This window comes from Pelophylax lessonae (assembly GCF_965119305.1).
Source record: "Pelophylax lessonae genome assembly, chromosome: 1".
In the NCBI taxonomy this organism is placed as follows: Eukaryota; Metazoa; Chordata; class Amphibia; order Anura; family Ranidae; genus Pelophylax; species Pelophylax lessonae.
Genome location: NC_138768.1, coordinates 281,738,355 through 281,756,758, shown reverse-complemented (window position 1 = coordinate 281,756,758; position 18,404 = coordinate 281,738,355). Strand labels below are relative to the sequence as shown.

At 43.2% G+C, this 18,404-nt stretch overlaps 1 protein-coding gene across 1 annotated transcript in view; it reads right to left on the bottom strand.

Moving 5' to 3' along the window:
* Nucleotides 1-587: 587 nt before the first annotated feature.
* The window catches only part of SCARF2 (scavenger receptor class F member 2), a 296,810-nt gene continuing 278,993 nt past the window's right edge, over nucleotides 588-18,404 (bottom strand). The window contains exons 10-11 of the mRNA XM_082248278.1: nucleotides 7,959-8,111; nucleotides 588-2,945 (exon numbers count right to left, since the gene is read on the bottom strand). Coding sequence (XP_082104404.1) covers nucleotides 1,693-2,945; nucleotides 7,959-8,111 — 1,406 coding nt within the window. The 3' untranslated portion in view covers nucleotides 588-1,692. The remainder of the gene's footprint in view (nucleotides 2,946-7,958; nucleotides 8,112-18,404) is intronic.

The window sequence follows — 18,404 nt, the reverse complement described above, 5'->3', positions numbered from 1 at the left end:
ACCACCTTTAGCCCTTCAAAAGTCTCCTCCAGTCCAAGTCTCATTCAGGAAGTGTCTCAGGTACTGAGTCAATTATTATTGGACCCCTCTATCATCAATCTGGTAAAATTTGTTGTATCCTGCATTTAATTGTAATGGCCATTCAAAAGTGTGAAGTACTGTATATCACATAAAAAATAAAAAAATGTCAGCAGCACATATACCAGTAAATTTTGGAGAATTCTATCTAATTATGCCCTAACAAAATATAATAAAATATCTTACTTTTGCCTTAATCAATTCCACTAGCTACCAAAGTAAAGATATATACAATAGGGCAGGCTGCAGCTCTTTGGAAAGGCAAACTAGCATACTAGCATAATTACAGTGTCAGGTGAGGTGAAGAACAGTGAAATTACCATTATAAAATGGGCAAAAGAACTCTAGCCTTAAAATTCCCTACACATGAGTTTGTAAAGTTCATAAAGCTCTGAACGTGGCATTCACCAAACATTTGCAGCAGGTGAATCACTGTTAAAATGCATGCACCAGAAAGATTCACCTGCAGTTTGTTGAATGCCACATTCTTTATAAATATGCCTATAAGCTTTACCTCACTTCTCACTGGTAAATAAAGTCTGGTAAATACAAATCTTGCACATTACTTATATGTATTGATTTATGAAGTTGAGAGGGGAGGCTCAATTCACAAAGCTTTAACACATGTACAAGTTTTTCTAATTTAGCCATGTGACCCAATTTTTCAAATATCATTGCACCAAAAATAACTGTTATTGGTTTTTGAAAAAAGGTACACTTGTCTAGTTGGGTTAGCGTCTTAAATTCAGCCTAAACCCTAAAATTCTAGCAAGAAGAGACGTGTTTGCTTCTCTGTGGTAATACTAATATGGGAACTGAAATGCATAAATCAAAGGTAAAGAAAGGTTAGCTTATACATAAATAGATCAGATTCATAAAATAGTTTTATATTAAATTAAGCACTGCTTATGCACTATATAAGACAGATAAAACAAATCTTAGTGGTGAATGTGAAATGATGTGATACAGATCAACCCAAAAGAATATTTAACTTGACAGTCAGCTCTTTATGTTTTTAAATGTAAACCAATATTTCAGGGTTTATCATTTTGGATACAAAAATAGGTATTTTTAAATAATTTCGATACCTGGCCTTCTTCATTGAATGAAGTATTGTAAAGCAGCTTGCAAATAGTAAGGCTTGGCAGTAGGCTATCATGCTAAAAAATGTAAATAGTTAATTATCAGTCAGCTTTACATGACAAACCAAAGCTATGAAATCCTCATAGTCTAGTATCATATATACCACATTATCCAAATGTGTTGCTCAAAAGACTTTACTAAAAAAAAAAAAGTTCTCATATGACCCTCTTTTGGCTGTGCATGGTCCAGTTTTCATGAAGATGCAAAGGCACTAAAATCCACATAGAGGCACCTATTATTGTATTGTGGACAGATTTTGTTTCATTGAACATGTTTCAGGCCAATGAAGTGTCTTCTTTGTCTTTAACAAGTTTTACACTGGAACATAAATATTTATTTCCAAATGCACTTGTCTTCTCGCCCTAAAGACTGACATTTCTTTGGCTCAAATATGGCTACACAAAAATATGTCCATGAGTTGCAGAACTAATGCCCCTTTTGGAGAGAAAACAATGTGCTAATAAGTCAACATTATTTTACTGACTGTGGTGGCATTATTGCCATTTTCGGTTGTACTTTTCCATCAGTGTCCAAGGAGGCGTCTTTGCTTTTCTTCCTAGGAGGCTTCTTTATAGGTGTCTTTTTGACTGCTGGTTCTGCTGATTCTAGCTTTGTACCTGCAGCTTGCTCTTGACTGCTGTTCGAGTTTTGTTTTTCAACTGGATTTCCTGTGGCTGGAACTGTCTCTGCAACTGGGCTGATCATTTTTTGCAGGTTGGTGGATGTGGGCAATATCGCCTTACTTGATTTCTGATTAATGGCCGCTGCAGACCGCTTAGCTTTCTGGGGAGGTGTTGGTTTCTCCTTTTGTGTTTTTAGTGGACCAATTCCATTTTGGTTAGGACTGGCCTCTGCTTTATTAAGACTTTGAGTTTTTTCCTTTAGCTGGGCAGCCAGTAATGAAGCTGCCTCTGATGACAAATGAGGGTGGATGACCTCGGCCAAAGACTTGCTGTGATCTGGACTTTTTGGAGCTTCTTTAGCATCTCCACTCTTTTTATCGAGGTGTAGATTTCCTATCCTCTTTAGGGCATTTTGGACTGTTCCATTAATATTTTCCATGTGGTCATGAGTTTTGTTCCTGTGTTTTGATTTTGATGGAGATTGCGCTTCTTCAGAAGGTTTGCTTTCTGCGCTGCCAGCATCCTTTTTCTTGTCCTTATTTCTCAGAATAACTTTTTCTTCATGTTTACCTTGACCAGCAGGGCTTGTATCACTAGGGGTCCTCTTCCTATGCTGTTCTTTTTCTTTAACACATGGATTTTGTTCTGATTGGTCAGAATTAGCTGTTGGCTTTTCTGAACTCTTATTAAATGATGGTAAAGTGTTAGATTGACTTGCATTAAATTTGCCATGAATCCATGATACCTTAGGCTTTGTAGATGGATCAGGTGGAGGAGGTTTTGTTCTTTCAGGCGATGGAGGCTTTGCTCCTATTGTAGCACTTCTGATATCCATGGATGGGTCATCTTCATCCTTTGACTGTTTAGACAGCCTTGCAATCTTTGCATACAATGCTCCACCTGTAGAGCCAGAACCACAAGATGATCTTTCGCTATCAGATGACTTAAGCAGTGGGGTTTCGCTGTGATCCACCCGGGATGACTTCGGAGAACCAGAGTCTTTCAGATAGGTATATTCACCAGCTTCCTCTTCATTGACTGGTGGGGCTGCCTTTTCCAAAACTCTGGTGTTGCCCTTGTCCTTACACTCTGTCACCGATTCTAAAACACACAAGGACAACATCAACAACATGAAAATGAACTGCACAGAAAAACATGGAACAAACAGGAAGAAGGACATTTTAGTTTTACAGCACATCTTGGTAATAACCAGATACACAGTTCCAGTTAAAATACATATACAGCTGCAATAAAAAGTATGTGAACCCTTTGGAATGATATGGATTTCTGCACAAATTGGTCATAAAATGTGATCTGATCATCATCTAAGTCACAACAATAGACAATCACAGTCTGCTTAAACTAATAACACACAAAGAATGAAATGTTGCCATGTTTTTATTGAACACACCATGTAAACATTCACAGTGCAGGTGGAAAAAATATGTGAACCCCTAGACTAATAACATCTCCAAGAGCTAATTGGAGTGAGATGTCAGTCAACTGGAGTCCAATCAATGAGATGAGATTGGAGGTGTTGGTTACAGCTGCCCTGCCCTATAAAAAACACACACCAGTTCTGGGTTTGCTTTTCACAAGAAGCATTGCCTAATGTGAATGATGCCTCGCACAAAAGAGCTCTCAGAAGACCTACAATTAAGAGTTGTTGACTTGCATAAAGCTGGAAAGGGTTTTAAAAGTATCTCCAAAAGCCTTGCTGTTCATCAGTCCACGGTAAGACAAGTTGTCTATAAATGGAGAAAGTTCAGCACTGCGGCTACTCTCCCTAGGAGTGGCCATTCTGTAAAGATGACTGCAAGAGCACAGCACAGACTGCTCAATGAGGTGAAGAAGAATCCTAGAGTGTCAGCTAAAGACTTACAAAAGTCACTGGCAAATGCTAACATCCCTGTTAGCGAATCTACAATACATAAAACACTAAACATAGAATGGATTTCATGGGAGGATACCACAGAGGAAGCCACTGTTGTCCAAACAAAACATTGCTGCATGTTTACAGTTTGCACAAGAGCACCTGGATGTTCCACAGCAGTACTGGCAAAATATTCTGTGGACAGATGAAACCAAAGTTGAGTTGTTTGGAAGAAACAAACAACACTATGTGTGGCGAAAAAGAGGCACAGCACACCAACATCAAAACCTCATCCCAACTGTGAAGTATGGTGGTGGGGGCATCATGGTTTGGGGCTGCTTTGCTGCGTCAGGGCCTGGACGGATTGCTATCATCGAATGAAAAATGAATTCCCAAGTTTATCAAGACATTTTGCAGGAAAACTTAAGGTCATCTGTGTACCAGCTGAAGCTCAACAGAAGATGGGTGTTGCAACAGGAAAATGACTCAAAGCATAGAAGTAAATCAACAACAGAATGGCTTAAACAGAAGAAAATACGCTTTCTGAAGTGGCCCAGTCAGAGTCCTGACCTCAACCCGATTGAGATGCTGTAGCATGACCTCAAGAAAGCGATTCACACCAAACATCCCAAGAATATTGCTGAACTGAAACAGTTCTGTAAAGCAGTGTTAATTTCGTCGACTAAAACCGACTAAAACGTTTTCGTCGACTAAATTAACACAATTTTAGTCTACTAAAATACGACTAAAACTAAAACAATTCAGATGACTAAAATACGACTAAAACTAAAATGGCATTTTAGTCTTAAGACTAAAATACGACAATTTCCAAACTCATTATATACTACTGCTGGTCCTGTAGTGAAAAATCGAATATGTTATTATTTATGGTATTAAACTTTGAGCATGCACTAGCTCAGCACTACACCAGTGTTAATTTTGGCAGCAAATTTCAATTTCGTTTTAGTTATAGTCTTTTGACTAAAATGCCATTTTAGTCAAAAGACTATAACTAAAACGAAATTGAAATTTGCTGCCAAAATTAACACTGGTGTAGTGCTGAGCTAGTGCATGCTCAAAGTTTAATACCATAAATAATAACATATTCGATTTTTCACTACAGGACCAGCAGTAGTATATAATGAGTTTGGAAATTGTAGAGAAATGCTTAAATAATGCATTACAAATTACAATTGAACTACACCCATTCGATTATAGATGACTAAAATGAGTTTTAGTCGACTAAAATGTAGGGCGTTTTAGTCGACTAAAATGTACTGGAGTTTTAGTCGACTTAATACGACTAAAACTAAAACACTTGCAGAAGACTAAAATGGGACTAAAACTAAAATGCCATTTTAGTCCTAAGACTAAGACTAAAACTAAATTGAAATTTGCTGCCAAAATTAACAGTGCTGTAAAGAGGAATGGTCAAGAATTGCTCCTGACCGTTGTGCACGTCTGATCTGCAACTACAGGAAATGTTTGGTTGAAGGTATTGCTACCAAAGGAGGTTCAACCAGTTATTAAATCCAAGGGTTCACATACTTTTCTACCTGCACTGTGAATGTTTACATAGTGTGTTCAATAAAAACATGGCAACATTTCATTCTTTGTGTGTTATTAGTTTAAGCAGACTGTGATTGTCTATTGTTGTGACTTAGATGATGATCAGATCACATTTTATGACCAATTTGTGCAGAAATCCATATCATTCCAAAGGGTTCACATACTTTTTCTTGCAGCTGTATGTGAGATGTATAACAAAAAGGACTAATCATTCTGTTCTGCCAGTCTTTTTGTTCTACACTTCTGTTTCCTGGTTACACTTTGCAGCTTCCCATGCCACATCTCTACCAGCATCCTAATTACACAGTAAAAACAACATCATCACGCAGATGATTCATTGTCCAATTAGCAGGTATATGACCTGTTAACTGTGAGGTTTTCCCAAAAAACAGTGTAGTCATTTACCTAGGTAAACACCATGGCAGAGATGTGTTAATAGCCTATAACATAAACTCAAAGGAGAATTATAGCCAAAGCTATTTTGGCTATACTCCTCCTGGGATCACAGGAGTTCAGTTTGTTATGCACTCCTGTGACCCGTGTTCATCCGACAGCAGGCTAAAGCCACTCAGCCAGTTCAGGCTCGGGAAAGATACAGAATCTAAAGTCAGCCAGAAGCCTGGACCGCCACCTGGCTCAGCCTCTCATCGAACAACCGAGAGCCTGAGTCCGCTGCTACCGCCCCCTCCACAGCCTAGCGCTCCAGTAAAATGAGTGATCAGTGATGTTTGATTGCTCAGTTCTCCTAGGTGAGTATAAATCTTTATTTCAGAGGCCATACAGCTCTTTAAAGGCAAAAGACAACCCTGAAATGATTATTCTACATCTTACTTGTGTGAGGATGTCTAACATGTAATTGGTATTTATGCGAGTTTGAGTATGGCAAGGGGGAGGGGTCTTTTTTTTATTATTCTGTAAACAATTTTTAAGTTTTTTTTAATCTTTTTGCTATTATCACAAGGTATAACAGTGACTGATGCACTCGATGGAAACTCTAGGAATCTAGGAATACTAGGAATCTATTAGAACCCTGATGTCTCCTCTGCCACTTGTCCAAGATCTGTTTGTTTAACAAAACACTACCAGCTGGGATTTGAGAGAAACCATATTGTACCAGGAGCTACAACACCTTGTCCTTAAACTAACATTTTATAGCAGCTTGGATAAGCTTTTAATATATGATTCTAAAAATGTGAACTTGCTATGCATGATAGAATATTGGACTTTTCTGCTTTGAAATGGGAAGGTTTCAACAAGCCAGAACAAATCCAAGGTGTGCTGCCCATGATGACCTAACATGCCCTAAATATGCTTTCCTAACCTGCATTAGAGGTTATATGTGCCATCTGACTACAATTTCCTCTTTTTTTTTTAATATAAACTGGATGCCATTTTGTATTAGTATACAGTACAGCAAATATTTAATGCTTTCCACCCAGTAAGTAAGAAGTAAACATCTGTGCACTATTATCTTTTTACAGTATATTTGACCCATAATGCAACTGTACAGAAATTTGCCATTTAGTCATTATGCAAGCCCTGATAGAATATAAACTGAAGGAATTGTAAGTATAGCACCCTCCTAGTGAGATAGTTTAGTTTTTGACTCTGTCTGCCTATCAGAAGAGCAGCAGATAAATCTGTATTGCTTTCTGCCTACCAGAGAGCAGGATCTGTGAGTGAGGTCTGCTCAGTGTGCTCAGTATGTGATTCATCAAGTCTAGAGAGTGTTTCACACTGGTCCAATAGGGAGGCATGTTGGACAGTGGAAGGAAACCTGGCCAATGGATACATAGGCTTTGATACAGTCCTGGTGATTGGCAGAGACGGGCTGTCTTGGTGCATTCTGGGATACTGTATAAAAGCCAGGAGCACATGTGCTGTGGGGTCTTTGGCTGGTGAGCACAGTCCCTGACGGAGAGTGGTGGATGCCTCCTCCTCTGTAGCAGTGGCACGTGGCATCAGGAGGTTGTCCTGAGGGCTAGTAGGAATAGAGCTGAACCCAGAGGTCCAGGAAAGCTGATTGAGAGGGAGACACTGGAGACTCTAGAGAAACAGTAGTGTGAGTACAGGGGATAGTGTCAATGGGCCTGACCTGAGGGGGGGCCACCCCAGAGTAGGATAGTCGGTGGATGGGTGTCAGTGGTCAAGAAAGAGGATACTAGGAGAGTGTCCTGAAGATATCTTTAGTTCATCAAGTCACCTGGAAAGAGACTTAATCCTAAATCCATCCAAATCCAAGTGGCAAGGTGGATTAACAGCCTGGCTGTATCAACAGATAGATGTCCTCCAAACTTCGTGCATAGTTAATCTGGAGTATCCCACTATTGCCTTCTCCCATCCCTAATTTATAAAATAAACACAAAACAACAACATACCCCTGGACTAATTACCGACTGAGCCAAGAAGTAAAGTAATAGACTGTGAATCTCAAGGTTGCTAACAGCAACCCAGGGGGACCCAAAAGTGTTAAAATCCAGCAGTCCTTAAGGGGGCAGTGCTACAGAATTATCTGAAAATAAGATTCAGTTTAGTTAAGTCTATTTTTTCTCACAGTGCAAGTCAACAAAATATAATCTAAAGAGTAAATGCAAATGTAAAATCTCTATCACACCCATGCCTTGCAATGATATGTCGTACATTTATATCCTTGAAACATTTGTCTCACTCACCCTCATGGGGAACGCAGTACACTGGTCCATCATCTGTGGTGTCAAAAGATGAAAAGGAACCACGGGATGACCATGAAGGGGATGGCTGTTCAACAACAGATGGTGGCTCAATAAAGCTGCAGTTGAATGTATTATCCATGTCATGATGAGCCACTGAAATCAAATATAAATTGTAATATTAGTACACTGATTCAAAAACAGGTGGATTGCTTTTTAATGGTTTATTCTCACCTTTATATTTAAAAATACATTTGGGAACACATATTTCAATAAGAACTTAAGGGGAAATTCCCTTACTTTGGAGAGATTTACCCTTTCTTCATGTTGTGTCTACAGGAGTATATGTAAAGGTAAATCTTCCAAAATAGAATGGTTTAAACCATTCCCTACTCCAGTGATGGTTAACCTTGGCACCCCAGATGTTTTGGAACTACATTTCCCATGATGTTCAACTACACTGCAGAATGCATGATCATCAAGGGCAAATGTAGTTTCAAAACATCTGGGGTGCCAAGGTTTGCCATCACTGCCCTACTCCATTCAAAAGTAAAAAGTTTTGGCCTTAGATACACTTTAAAGCTGAAGTTTAATAAAAAAAGAAAAAACAACTATTGAGCAGTATACGTTAAAGCTAAAGTTTAGCTAAAAAACATAAAAAAACAAAAACAAAATCCATACAACTTCATTCACATTACTTGTGACAAAGTATGTCTCACATTGCGCCGGCAGCTTGATCCTGGAGAAATTTCTGCTGCGTGGAAGCCTGTCCTCTTCTTGTCTGTGAGCTACCGGTGCTGCAATTGTTAACAGCTTTGGTTCCTCAGACAGAACAGCAGTACAGAGTTCCAACAAGAACATCCCCCCTTACCCCTCTATTAAGAAAAGTGCTTTTATTGATTACACTGCAATTACACACGGTCTGTGAATAGGGAGGGTCTTGATAAGTCACAGGATTCTTTCCCACATTCATAGATCATCCCACAAGCTGTGTGATCAATAAAATAACTTTTCTGAATGGAAGAGGAAAGAGGAGGTGTGTGCGCACTGGGCCATGTGTACCGCTGTTCTGCTTGAAGACCTAAAACTGTTGCAGCACTGGACGTTCAAAGCAAGAAGAAGATAGGCATCCCTGCAGTAAAGATTTCTCCAGGATCCAGCTGCCTGCACAATTTGGCACATTCTTCATTACAGAGAAGCAATGTGACTAAACTGTAGGGACTCAGATATTACAGCTTTAACTTAACTTACATTACTTTTATATTTTTTACAAGGATAATTTAGGCCAAAATTCACCAGCTATGACATTTTCTGTAAACTGCAATTTGGACACTTGCTGTGAAATTTATAAATACTTATGCTGCTGGGGTATGTAGTAGGGATCGACCAATATAGGTTTTTCGTTGGCGATACCGATATTTTGGCCATCGCATATCAGTATCGGCCGATATGGGTCGATATTTTGTACATCCTATTTCAGGGTCCGAGACTAGTCTTCTCCTCCTCCAACCATTAGGTGGTGATGCTCATGTAAGGGTAAAATGATATCACATAGCATAATTCCGTTTACGAATGTTATTGAATATGCCACTCACATATGTACAAATTAAAGATATAGGCAATTTCACATTAGCAGATCTGCTGGCAGATCGGTATCTCTCACCCACTTGTCGTAAGTGATACCTGGGTGATACCGCTCCGTCTAGCATACGATGACGATCTCGGAGGTCATGTGGTCACGCCGGGCATGACCACGCACATGACCTCCAAGATCGTATGCCGGATGGAGCTGTATAACCTGGGTGTCACTTACGGCAAAAGGGTGAGAGATGGATCAGTATCGGGTGGGTGGAAGATGGAGGGGAGAGAGACAGAGCAGTATTGAGTGGATGCCGAATGGAGTGGTATCACCCGGGTATCACTTACGGCAAGTGGGTGAGAGATACCGATCTGCCAGCAGATCTGCTAATGTGGAATTGCTTATATCTTTATTTGTACATATGTGAGTGGCATATTTATTAACATTTGTAAACGGAATTATGCTGTCAGATCACTTCTTGGTAGAGGCCGAAATGCTGAGAGGGCTTCCCTTGCAGCTCGGTGCGAATCACCCCTGGAAGTGGGACAGGAGGTGACGCGTCCCAAGGAGCACTGGATGCTTGTGGAGTGCAGGTAAAGGTTCACAAGGATATCCTGGAACAACTTGCAGGGCCTCCAGGGAATCAAGCAATGTGCAGGTAAAAGCCAGGCCGAGGGTCATACACAGGTATCAGTCCAAACAGGTCGCCAAGACAAGGGGATTGAGCAGAAGCAAGTCCGTTGAGCAAGCCGGGATCGGTACACTGGAAGTCAGGCAGAGGACAAGAGAGCAAGGATGGTCACACAAGCCGAGGGTCAAACACTGGAGCAGGATCGAAGGGTCAGACGAAGCCGTGGGTCAAAGCCAGGAGAGAGAGCAGACAGGTCAGAAACAAGCCGGGTCAAACTGGAATCCAGGAAGTAGCAATGCACAGGAAACAGGAAGAGCTGAAGACAATCCAGCAATCAGATGGGCTGAGCAGAGTCCTTTTATAGGCCAGTGAATTAGTCTATGGCCTGAGTCCATTGCAGCCATGGGAAGTACTGGCAAATTTGCCAGTTGCAGCACAGCCATTTCACTGACAATGAGTCTATGGCCTGAGTCCATTGCGGCCATTGGAAGTACTGGCGGAGTTGCCAGTTGCAGCATGGCCGTTTCTCTGACAGTGCCCCCCCCCAAGGGGCAGCCTCCGGATGCCCAACCGGGCCAATCTTTCCGGGAATCTCCTGTGGAATTCCTGTACCAGCCTGGGGGCATGCAGGTTACTAGCGGGTTCCCAGGAATTGTCTTCAGTGGGGTAACCTTTCCATTTAATAAGATACTGTATGATCTCACCCCTTCTTCGACAATCCAGAATGGTTTCCACTTCATATTCAGGTTCACCCTCCACTGAAACTGGAGGTGGAGGCAATTCTTCCCTCCCTGGGAAAGGGCTAGAAATTGCAGGCTTTAGCAGGGAAACATGGAATACAGGATGGATCTTGTATGAATTAGGTAAAGCCAGTTCAAAAGCCACAGGGTTTATCATCCTTTTGATTCTAAAAGGCCCAATAAACCTTGGTCCCAACTTTTTAGAAGGGCAAGATAGTCGTAGGTTGTTTGAGGAGAGCCACACCTTATCCCCGACCTTATACATAGGATTTTCCTTTTTCTTACGGTCATAAAATTTCTTGTACTCCTGTTGGGCTTTGGATATGGAGTCCTGTATCACCCGGTAGTTATCCCTGATAGCCATTATCCGGTCTTGCACTGCAGGAACTGATGTTTCTGAGAAAGCACTGGGCAAAAAAGAAGGATGGAACCCGTAATTCACCCAGAACGGGGTCTGGTTGGTTGCAGAATGCAGGGCATTATTATACGCGAATTCCGCGCACGGAAGTAAAGAGACCCAGTTATCTTGGGAGCAAGTGCAAAAGCAACGTAGGTATTGTTCAAGGGTCTGGTTGGTCCTTTCCGTTTGACCATTACTCTGCGGGTGGTAGGCTGATGATAGGCATATCTTAATGGACAAGGATTTGCAAAGCTCTTTCCAGAATTTGGAAGTGAATTGGACGCCTCTGTCCGATACTATACTGTCCGGGAGACCGTGTAGCCTGACCACTTCTTTAATAAACATGTTAGCTGTTTCCACAGCAGAAGGTGTGCCAATCATAGGCAAAAAGTGCGCCATCTTCGAGAGACGGTCCACCACCACCAGGACAGTAGTGAAACCTTCTGAAGGTGGTAATTCCACTATAAAATCCATGGAAAGTTGCTTCCAGGGCTGTTCCGGGATGGGCAATGGCCTTAACAGGCCCCAGGACTTGGTCTTAGCCCCCTTGTTACGCTGACACGTAATACAAGAACCCACATAGGATTTACAGTCCCGAACTAAATTGGGCCACCAAAAGTGGCGCTGAATGAGTTCACATGTCTTCCTGACCCCGAAGTGCCCGGCAAGCTTGTGATCATGCAAAGTCTTTAGGACCTGTAGTCTGATCTGTGAAGGAACAAAAATCCTTTCTTGGAACCACAAGAATCCCCCGCGTTTTTCCAAGGAAGAGGTCCCAGGCTCGAGACATTGAACTGAGGCTTGCTTAATTGCTGATTGCAGATCCGTTTGAATAAGCAAAAAATTTTGAGCCGAGAGGATGGTGTTAGGTTCGGCTGTGTTTGGGGTATCTGGAAACATTCTGGACAAGGCGTCTGCTTTTCCGTTCTTGGACCCTGGCCTGTAAGTAAGATGAAAATTAAACCGGGAAAAGAACAAGGCCCATCGAGCTTGACGGGGTCTCAGGCGTCTTGCTGTCCTGAGGTATTCCAGGTTCTTGTGGTCTGTGAATATTAAAATGGGATGAGTAGCCCCTTCAAGCAAGTATCTCCACTCTTCCAAGGCACATTTGATGGCCAAGAGTTCCCGATCCCCTACGTCATAGTTTCTCTCCGGAGGTGTCATCTTCCGGGAAAAGAAAGCCACAGGGTGCAGAAGAGTCTTCGGGCCTTGTCTTTGAGATAAGATTGCTCCAGTGGCTATTTCTGAAGCATCCACTTCAAGCACATAAGGTAGGGTTGGATCAGGATGCTGGAGAATAGGTGCTGAGGTGAACAACGTCTTCAGTTTGTCAAAGGCCGTTTGAGCTTCCTGTGACCAATGGAAACGGACCTGTTGGCGGGTCAATTGGGTAATGGGGGAGATAATCATAGAGAACCCCTTCACGAACCTCCGATAGAAGTTAGCAAACCCCACAAAGCGTTGAACTCCTTTCTTATCACAGGGGGCTGGCCAATCGAGAATTGACTGCACTTTCTGTGGATCCATGGAAATGCCGTTTGTTGAGATAATGAGACCCAGGAATTGAATGGAGTCTTTCTCAAATTCGCATTTCTCTGGTTTCACATAAAGTCCGTGTTTCCTTAAAGTAAATAGTACCTTTTTAACATGGGTCCGGTGGAGTTCCAGAGTGGAGGAAAAAATGAGTATGTCATCTAGGTAGACAATCAGAAAGAGATCCAGGAATTCCCTAAAAATGTCATTAACTAGATGTTGGAAGGTAGCAGGGGCGTTACACAGCCCGAAAGGCATGACCAGGTATTCAAAATGGCCAAACCGCGTTCTGAACGCCGTCTTCCACTCATCTCCTTTCCTAATGCGAACAAGGTTGTAAGCTCCACGGAGATCCAATTTGGTAAAGATCCGAGCTGCCCGGAAACGTTGAAACAGTTCTGGGATAAGAGGTAGAGGATACCGGTTTTTAATAGTAATTTTATTAAGCTCCCGGTAATCTACACAAGGTCTTAGTGTGCCATCCTTTTTTTCGACAAAGAATATCCCGGCCCCTGCTGGTGAGGAGGAGGGGCGGATAAAACCCTTTTCCAAATTTTCGTTAATATAAATCCGGAGGGTTTCCAGCTCCTTTTCAGATAACGGGAATATCCTTCCGAAAGGAATCTCGGCTCCAGGCAGAAGTTCTACAGGGCAATCATAAGGCCTGTGAGGAGGCAGAGCTTCAGCCTTTTTCTTATCAAATACGTCCATGAATTCCTCATAAACTGCGGGGACATTTTCCGGGAGATCATGTACTGGTTGGACGGCCAGGCAAGCAGCAGAAGTATCAGATCCAGGTAGGAAACAATGGTTCAGGCAGTAATTAGACGTGAAGGAGATCCTTCTCTTAACCCAATCAATCTGTGGGTTGTGGGCCTGTAGCCAGGGAAGTCCTAAAATAATGGGAAACATTGGTGAGGAAAGGACGTCAAACCGGAGGAATTCCTGGTGATGAGAATCTGTCGTGGTGAAGATGGGGCACGTCTCTTCAGTAACAGGCCCGGAACTGGGCAAAGAACCATCAGCCAGAAGAATATGGAGTCGCTGTTCCTTAGCTTGCATGGGGACACACAGTCTTTGAGCTAAAGAACGGTCCAGAAAGCAACTACATGCCCCGGAATCAACGATCGCCAGAAGCCGAATCTTCTTTTCTGCTACCTGTAGGGAGACAGGGAGAATAAGATGAGTAGGGGATGACCCAGCGACTTGACAGTTCAGCAGAGGCCGTGAATAGGACTTACTGGGTCTCACAGGACAATTGCGTAGGAAGTGGCCAGATTCCCCACAATAAAGGCAGAGGTTAGCTTGACGGCGACGTTGTCTTTCCTCGGGGGTCAAGGCAGAACGGATTAGACCAATCTGCATGGGTTCTCCTTCTGATCCCCCGGAGACAGAAGGCCCAGGATGGGGTGAAGCAGCAAGTGGGACTTTCGGGAGAACCCAGGTAGGTCGGGCCCCTTGAAGGCGCTCTAAGCGTCTCTCCCGCAGGCGCCTGTCCAGTTGGATTGCCAGTGAGATTAGACCTTCCAAAGACGTAGGGGTTTCTACCCGAGCTAACTCGTCCTTAAGGGCTTCAGACAATCCGTGACGGTACTGGTACTTGAGTGCTGGCTCATTCCAGTCTGTATCCGCGGCCCATCTGCGGAAGTCAATGGTATAGTCCTCTACAGGACGTTTATTTTGTTGTAAGGCATGTAGGGCTGATTCAGCCGTAACAGTCCGTTGGGGGTCCTCATATAACTGGGCCATGGCCTGGAAGAAGGAGTCTACAGAGTTCAATGAGGGGCTCTTCTGCTCAAGGAGGTTATGGGCCCAGGTCTGGGGTTCTTCTGACAACAGAGAAATTATGAATCCTACTTTGACAGTCTCTGAAGAGAAGGTTCTGGGCTGAAGGGCTAAATACAAGAGACATGCATTCTTAAAGGATCTGAACCTTCTCCGTTCCCCACGGAAGCGTTCGGGTGTAGGTACCCTGGGTTCAGGTGGGAAAACCATGGCTGCCTGCGCAGGGCCGGCTGGTCCTTGCTGAGTGGAGGTGCCCCCGGAGCTAGCGGGCGGTTGATTGGGGTCGAAAGGAGAGGGTGCGCCAGCTAGGTTCAACACTCGACCCTCTAGTTGAAAATAACCGTCCTGCAGTCTCTGGACCGCCTGTGTTAAAGAGGAGACTTGCTGACAAAGAGCCTCGAGCTGGGAAGCACCTCTGTCGGCCTCTGACATGGCTGGATTGTACTGTCAGATCACTTCTTGGTAGAGGCCGAAATGCTGAGAGGGCTTCCCTTGCAGCTCGGTGCGAATCACCCCTGGAAGTGGGACAGGAGGTGACGCGTCCCAAGGAGCACTGGATGCTTGTGGAGTGCAGGTAAAGGTTCACAAGGATATCCTGGAACAACTTGCAGGGCCTCCAGGGAATCAAGCAATGTGCAGGTAAAAGCCAGGCCGAGGGTCATACACAGGTATCAGTCCAAACAGGTCGCCAAGACAAGGGGATTGAGCAGAAGCAAGTCCGTTGAGCAAGCCGGGATCGGTACACTGGAAGTCAGGCAGAGGACAAGAGAGCAAGGATGGTCACACAAGCCGAGGGTCAAACACTGGAGCAGGATCGAAGGGTCAGACGAAGCCGTGGGTCAAAGCCAGGAGAGAGAGCAGACAGGTCAGAAACAAGCCGGGTCAAACTGGAATCCAGGAAGTAGCAATGCACAGGAAACAGGAAGAGCTGAAGACAATCCAGCAATCAGATGGGCTGAGCAGAGTCCTTTTATAGGCCAGTGAATTAGTCTATGGCCTGAGTCCATTGCAGCCATGGGAAGTACTGGCAAATTTGCCAGTTGCAGCACAGCCATTTCACTGACAATGAGTCTATGGCCTGAGTCCATTGCGGCCATTGGAAGTACTGGCGGAGTTGCCAGTTGCAGCATGGCCGTTTCTCTGACATATGCTATGTGACATAATTTTACCCTTACATGAGCAATATTTGGAATATCGGCAATATCGGCCAGTTCCGGGGCCGATACAGATATATTGGCAAAAGTCAATATCGGCCCTTGATATATCGGCCTTGCGGATCATCGGTCGATCCCTAGTATGTAGCACACGTGGAAAGAGACCTGGTAATAAGAAATGTTTTAACTATCACTTGAATACATTATAAAAGTATTCAAACTGCAAAAAAATGAATTGATAATAACAGTTTCTAAATGTATTTCGCATAAAAAAAGTGGACATTGAAAGCCAAATTCAAACATTCGAGCTAGGTGGAGAATAGAAATAATGCTACAATGACCACATTCATGAACAAATACAGCCATTTGATGTTTAGGTGCATACTGATCATGTGAGAGAATAATGGGTGATCTTTCCGAGGCAATTCATCAGGGAAGGAAAGAATACTCCAACATAAGCCATTAAGATTTTAAATCCTTAACTGTTTTCTGAGGCTCTTCCTTTGGGGATCTACATGTTCACTGAAACTGCATGGTAACATTTAAAAATAATTCTCAGAGACAAACTGTTGTTGAGCTGATATATCTTCACCTGTCACATTCAGTATGATTTTGGAGAACTAGAGAGCACAATTACGGCTTTTTTTAATTAAAAAAATGTTATGCATTCCAAATGCTGGAATTTGAACCTAAAAGTGACTAAAACCGAAATATGAAGATAGCATACAATATAATGTGTTTTGACAATTGGGGGTATTTTTAAGGAGGATTTTTAATTTTTGTTACTTCTATACTTATTCTGGCTCAGTGACTCAGAGAGCATTAAAGCCAAAGCATCATCAACACAGCCAGGCAATACGCTTTTTTTGATGGACTAGTCTGTAATAGCAGCCTAGATATTTCTCTCATGACAGGTTTCTTTCTTTAAATCCCAAAGCTCACTTTATAGCAAGATGTATTGGTTCACGTTAGAACATTTACATCTTGCTTTTGTAATGTTATATAAAGATGCATATTCACAAGGAACTAGAAGAGCTACTGGTCCTGTAAAGAAACATGATTTGTGCTAGGTTTTGTCACCCTTAAGCAAAAAAAAAAAAAAAAAAAAAAAACACTTGAGATCCTCATAAATAACAGTACAAAGTACAAAATACATAAATTTGTATCTTTACTTGCTAAAGGCTCTATATTCAATTTAAACTTTACATGATATACAAAGACAATGGGGGGGGGCTCTGACGTGATGATGCCCACGCCCGCTCTGGAGTAGACGAGCCACTACTCGAGCCCCCACCGCCGCCCGCTGCATCCTGCGGCCCATGCCAAAGGGAAACAGTGTGCTGTGCTGTTGGCTCCCGGGCCTCTGATTTCCATCTTGCCGCCACCGCTGCTGAGGAGCCTTGGTCCATTAGATCCCCTCATCGCCGCACGGGTCGCCAGACTCCCCTCCACCCCTGCTGGCGGAAGCCGAGGATGAAGAAGAGTCCTAATCGCCTCAAACTGCCGCCCTGGAAGTGGTAAGCCTGCTTTCAGGGGGATTTATGTGAAGCTGCGAGAGAGAGCCTCTTGAGGGGGAGAAGCCAGGGTGAAGACCCCTGAAATAGCTGAAGAGAAAGGACTTTAACAGAGAGAGATGTCTTCCTATAACAAGTAACAGATGGCCTCCTGCTGCTGTATTCTCTGTCTGACTGCTTTATACTTTGTAGACATTCCTCTTATGTAAGCTTTACTTCTTGACTTAACGGGACTGAGTTTTTATCTGATCTCTGCAGGCCATGCCATATTGCCCTGAATATTAAACTGTCCAACTTCGCCACTTTACCACTCTTTTTTTGGTGGTAATTACTCTCTTTGCTGCCTAGGCATCTCTTTTTTTTTTCTTTGTTCTTCCCCTCTTCACCTCACAGTGTATTCCATCTGGGGCCAAGGATGAAAGGGAAATTTAAAGCCAGCAAAGTAATACAACCCGCCCCTAGCCCAGGAGGCATCCAGCGCTACATGTCAGCAGAGACCAGTATGGTGAAAAAGGGCTTGATAGCCCTAGACAAGGCGCCTCAGGACAGACTGGGGTGGGAAAGCAAAGACCTATAATGGAGGAACCTCCAGCAGGGAGGATCAGTGGCCTAGGGGCAACTAGACAAAAAAGTACTGGAGGGGCCCCTCAATGGGGACCTAAGGTGCAAAGTGGAGGTTCTAAAGGGGAGAGTTCAGTATTAGCAGTAGAAGGAGATAGCGGCCTGGAGGATCCCCAAGCAAGCCTACCTCTTATTAAGGAAGCTTTAGTGGGATGCTGGCAAAAATTTAAACATCCTTGAAATCAGATTTAGCAGCAGTCCGGGGAAATATTGGACAGGTACTCGGACGGGTGGAGGAAATGGAGGGGAGAATAGATGTACATGACCGATTACAGGATTATCTGAGCAAACAGATGAAGTCGCTGCAGAGAGCTAATCTCTCCCTACTATATAAATTAGAAGATCAGGAGAATCGAAGTCAAAGGAAAAATTTCCAAATTAAGAGTTTACCAGAGTAACAGGGGGAGGAAGACCTGATAACAGTAGTGCGGGGTCTCTTTATGCTGGGAAAGGAGCTCCCACAAACTTTAAAAACGGACAAAATGCACAGTC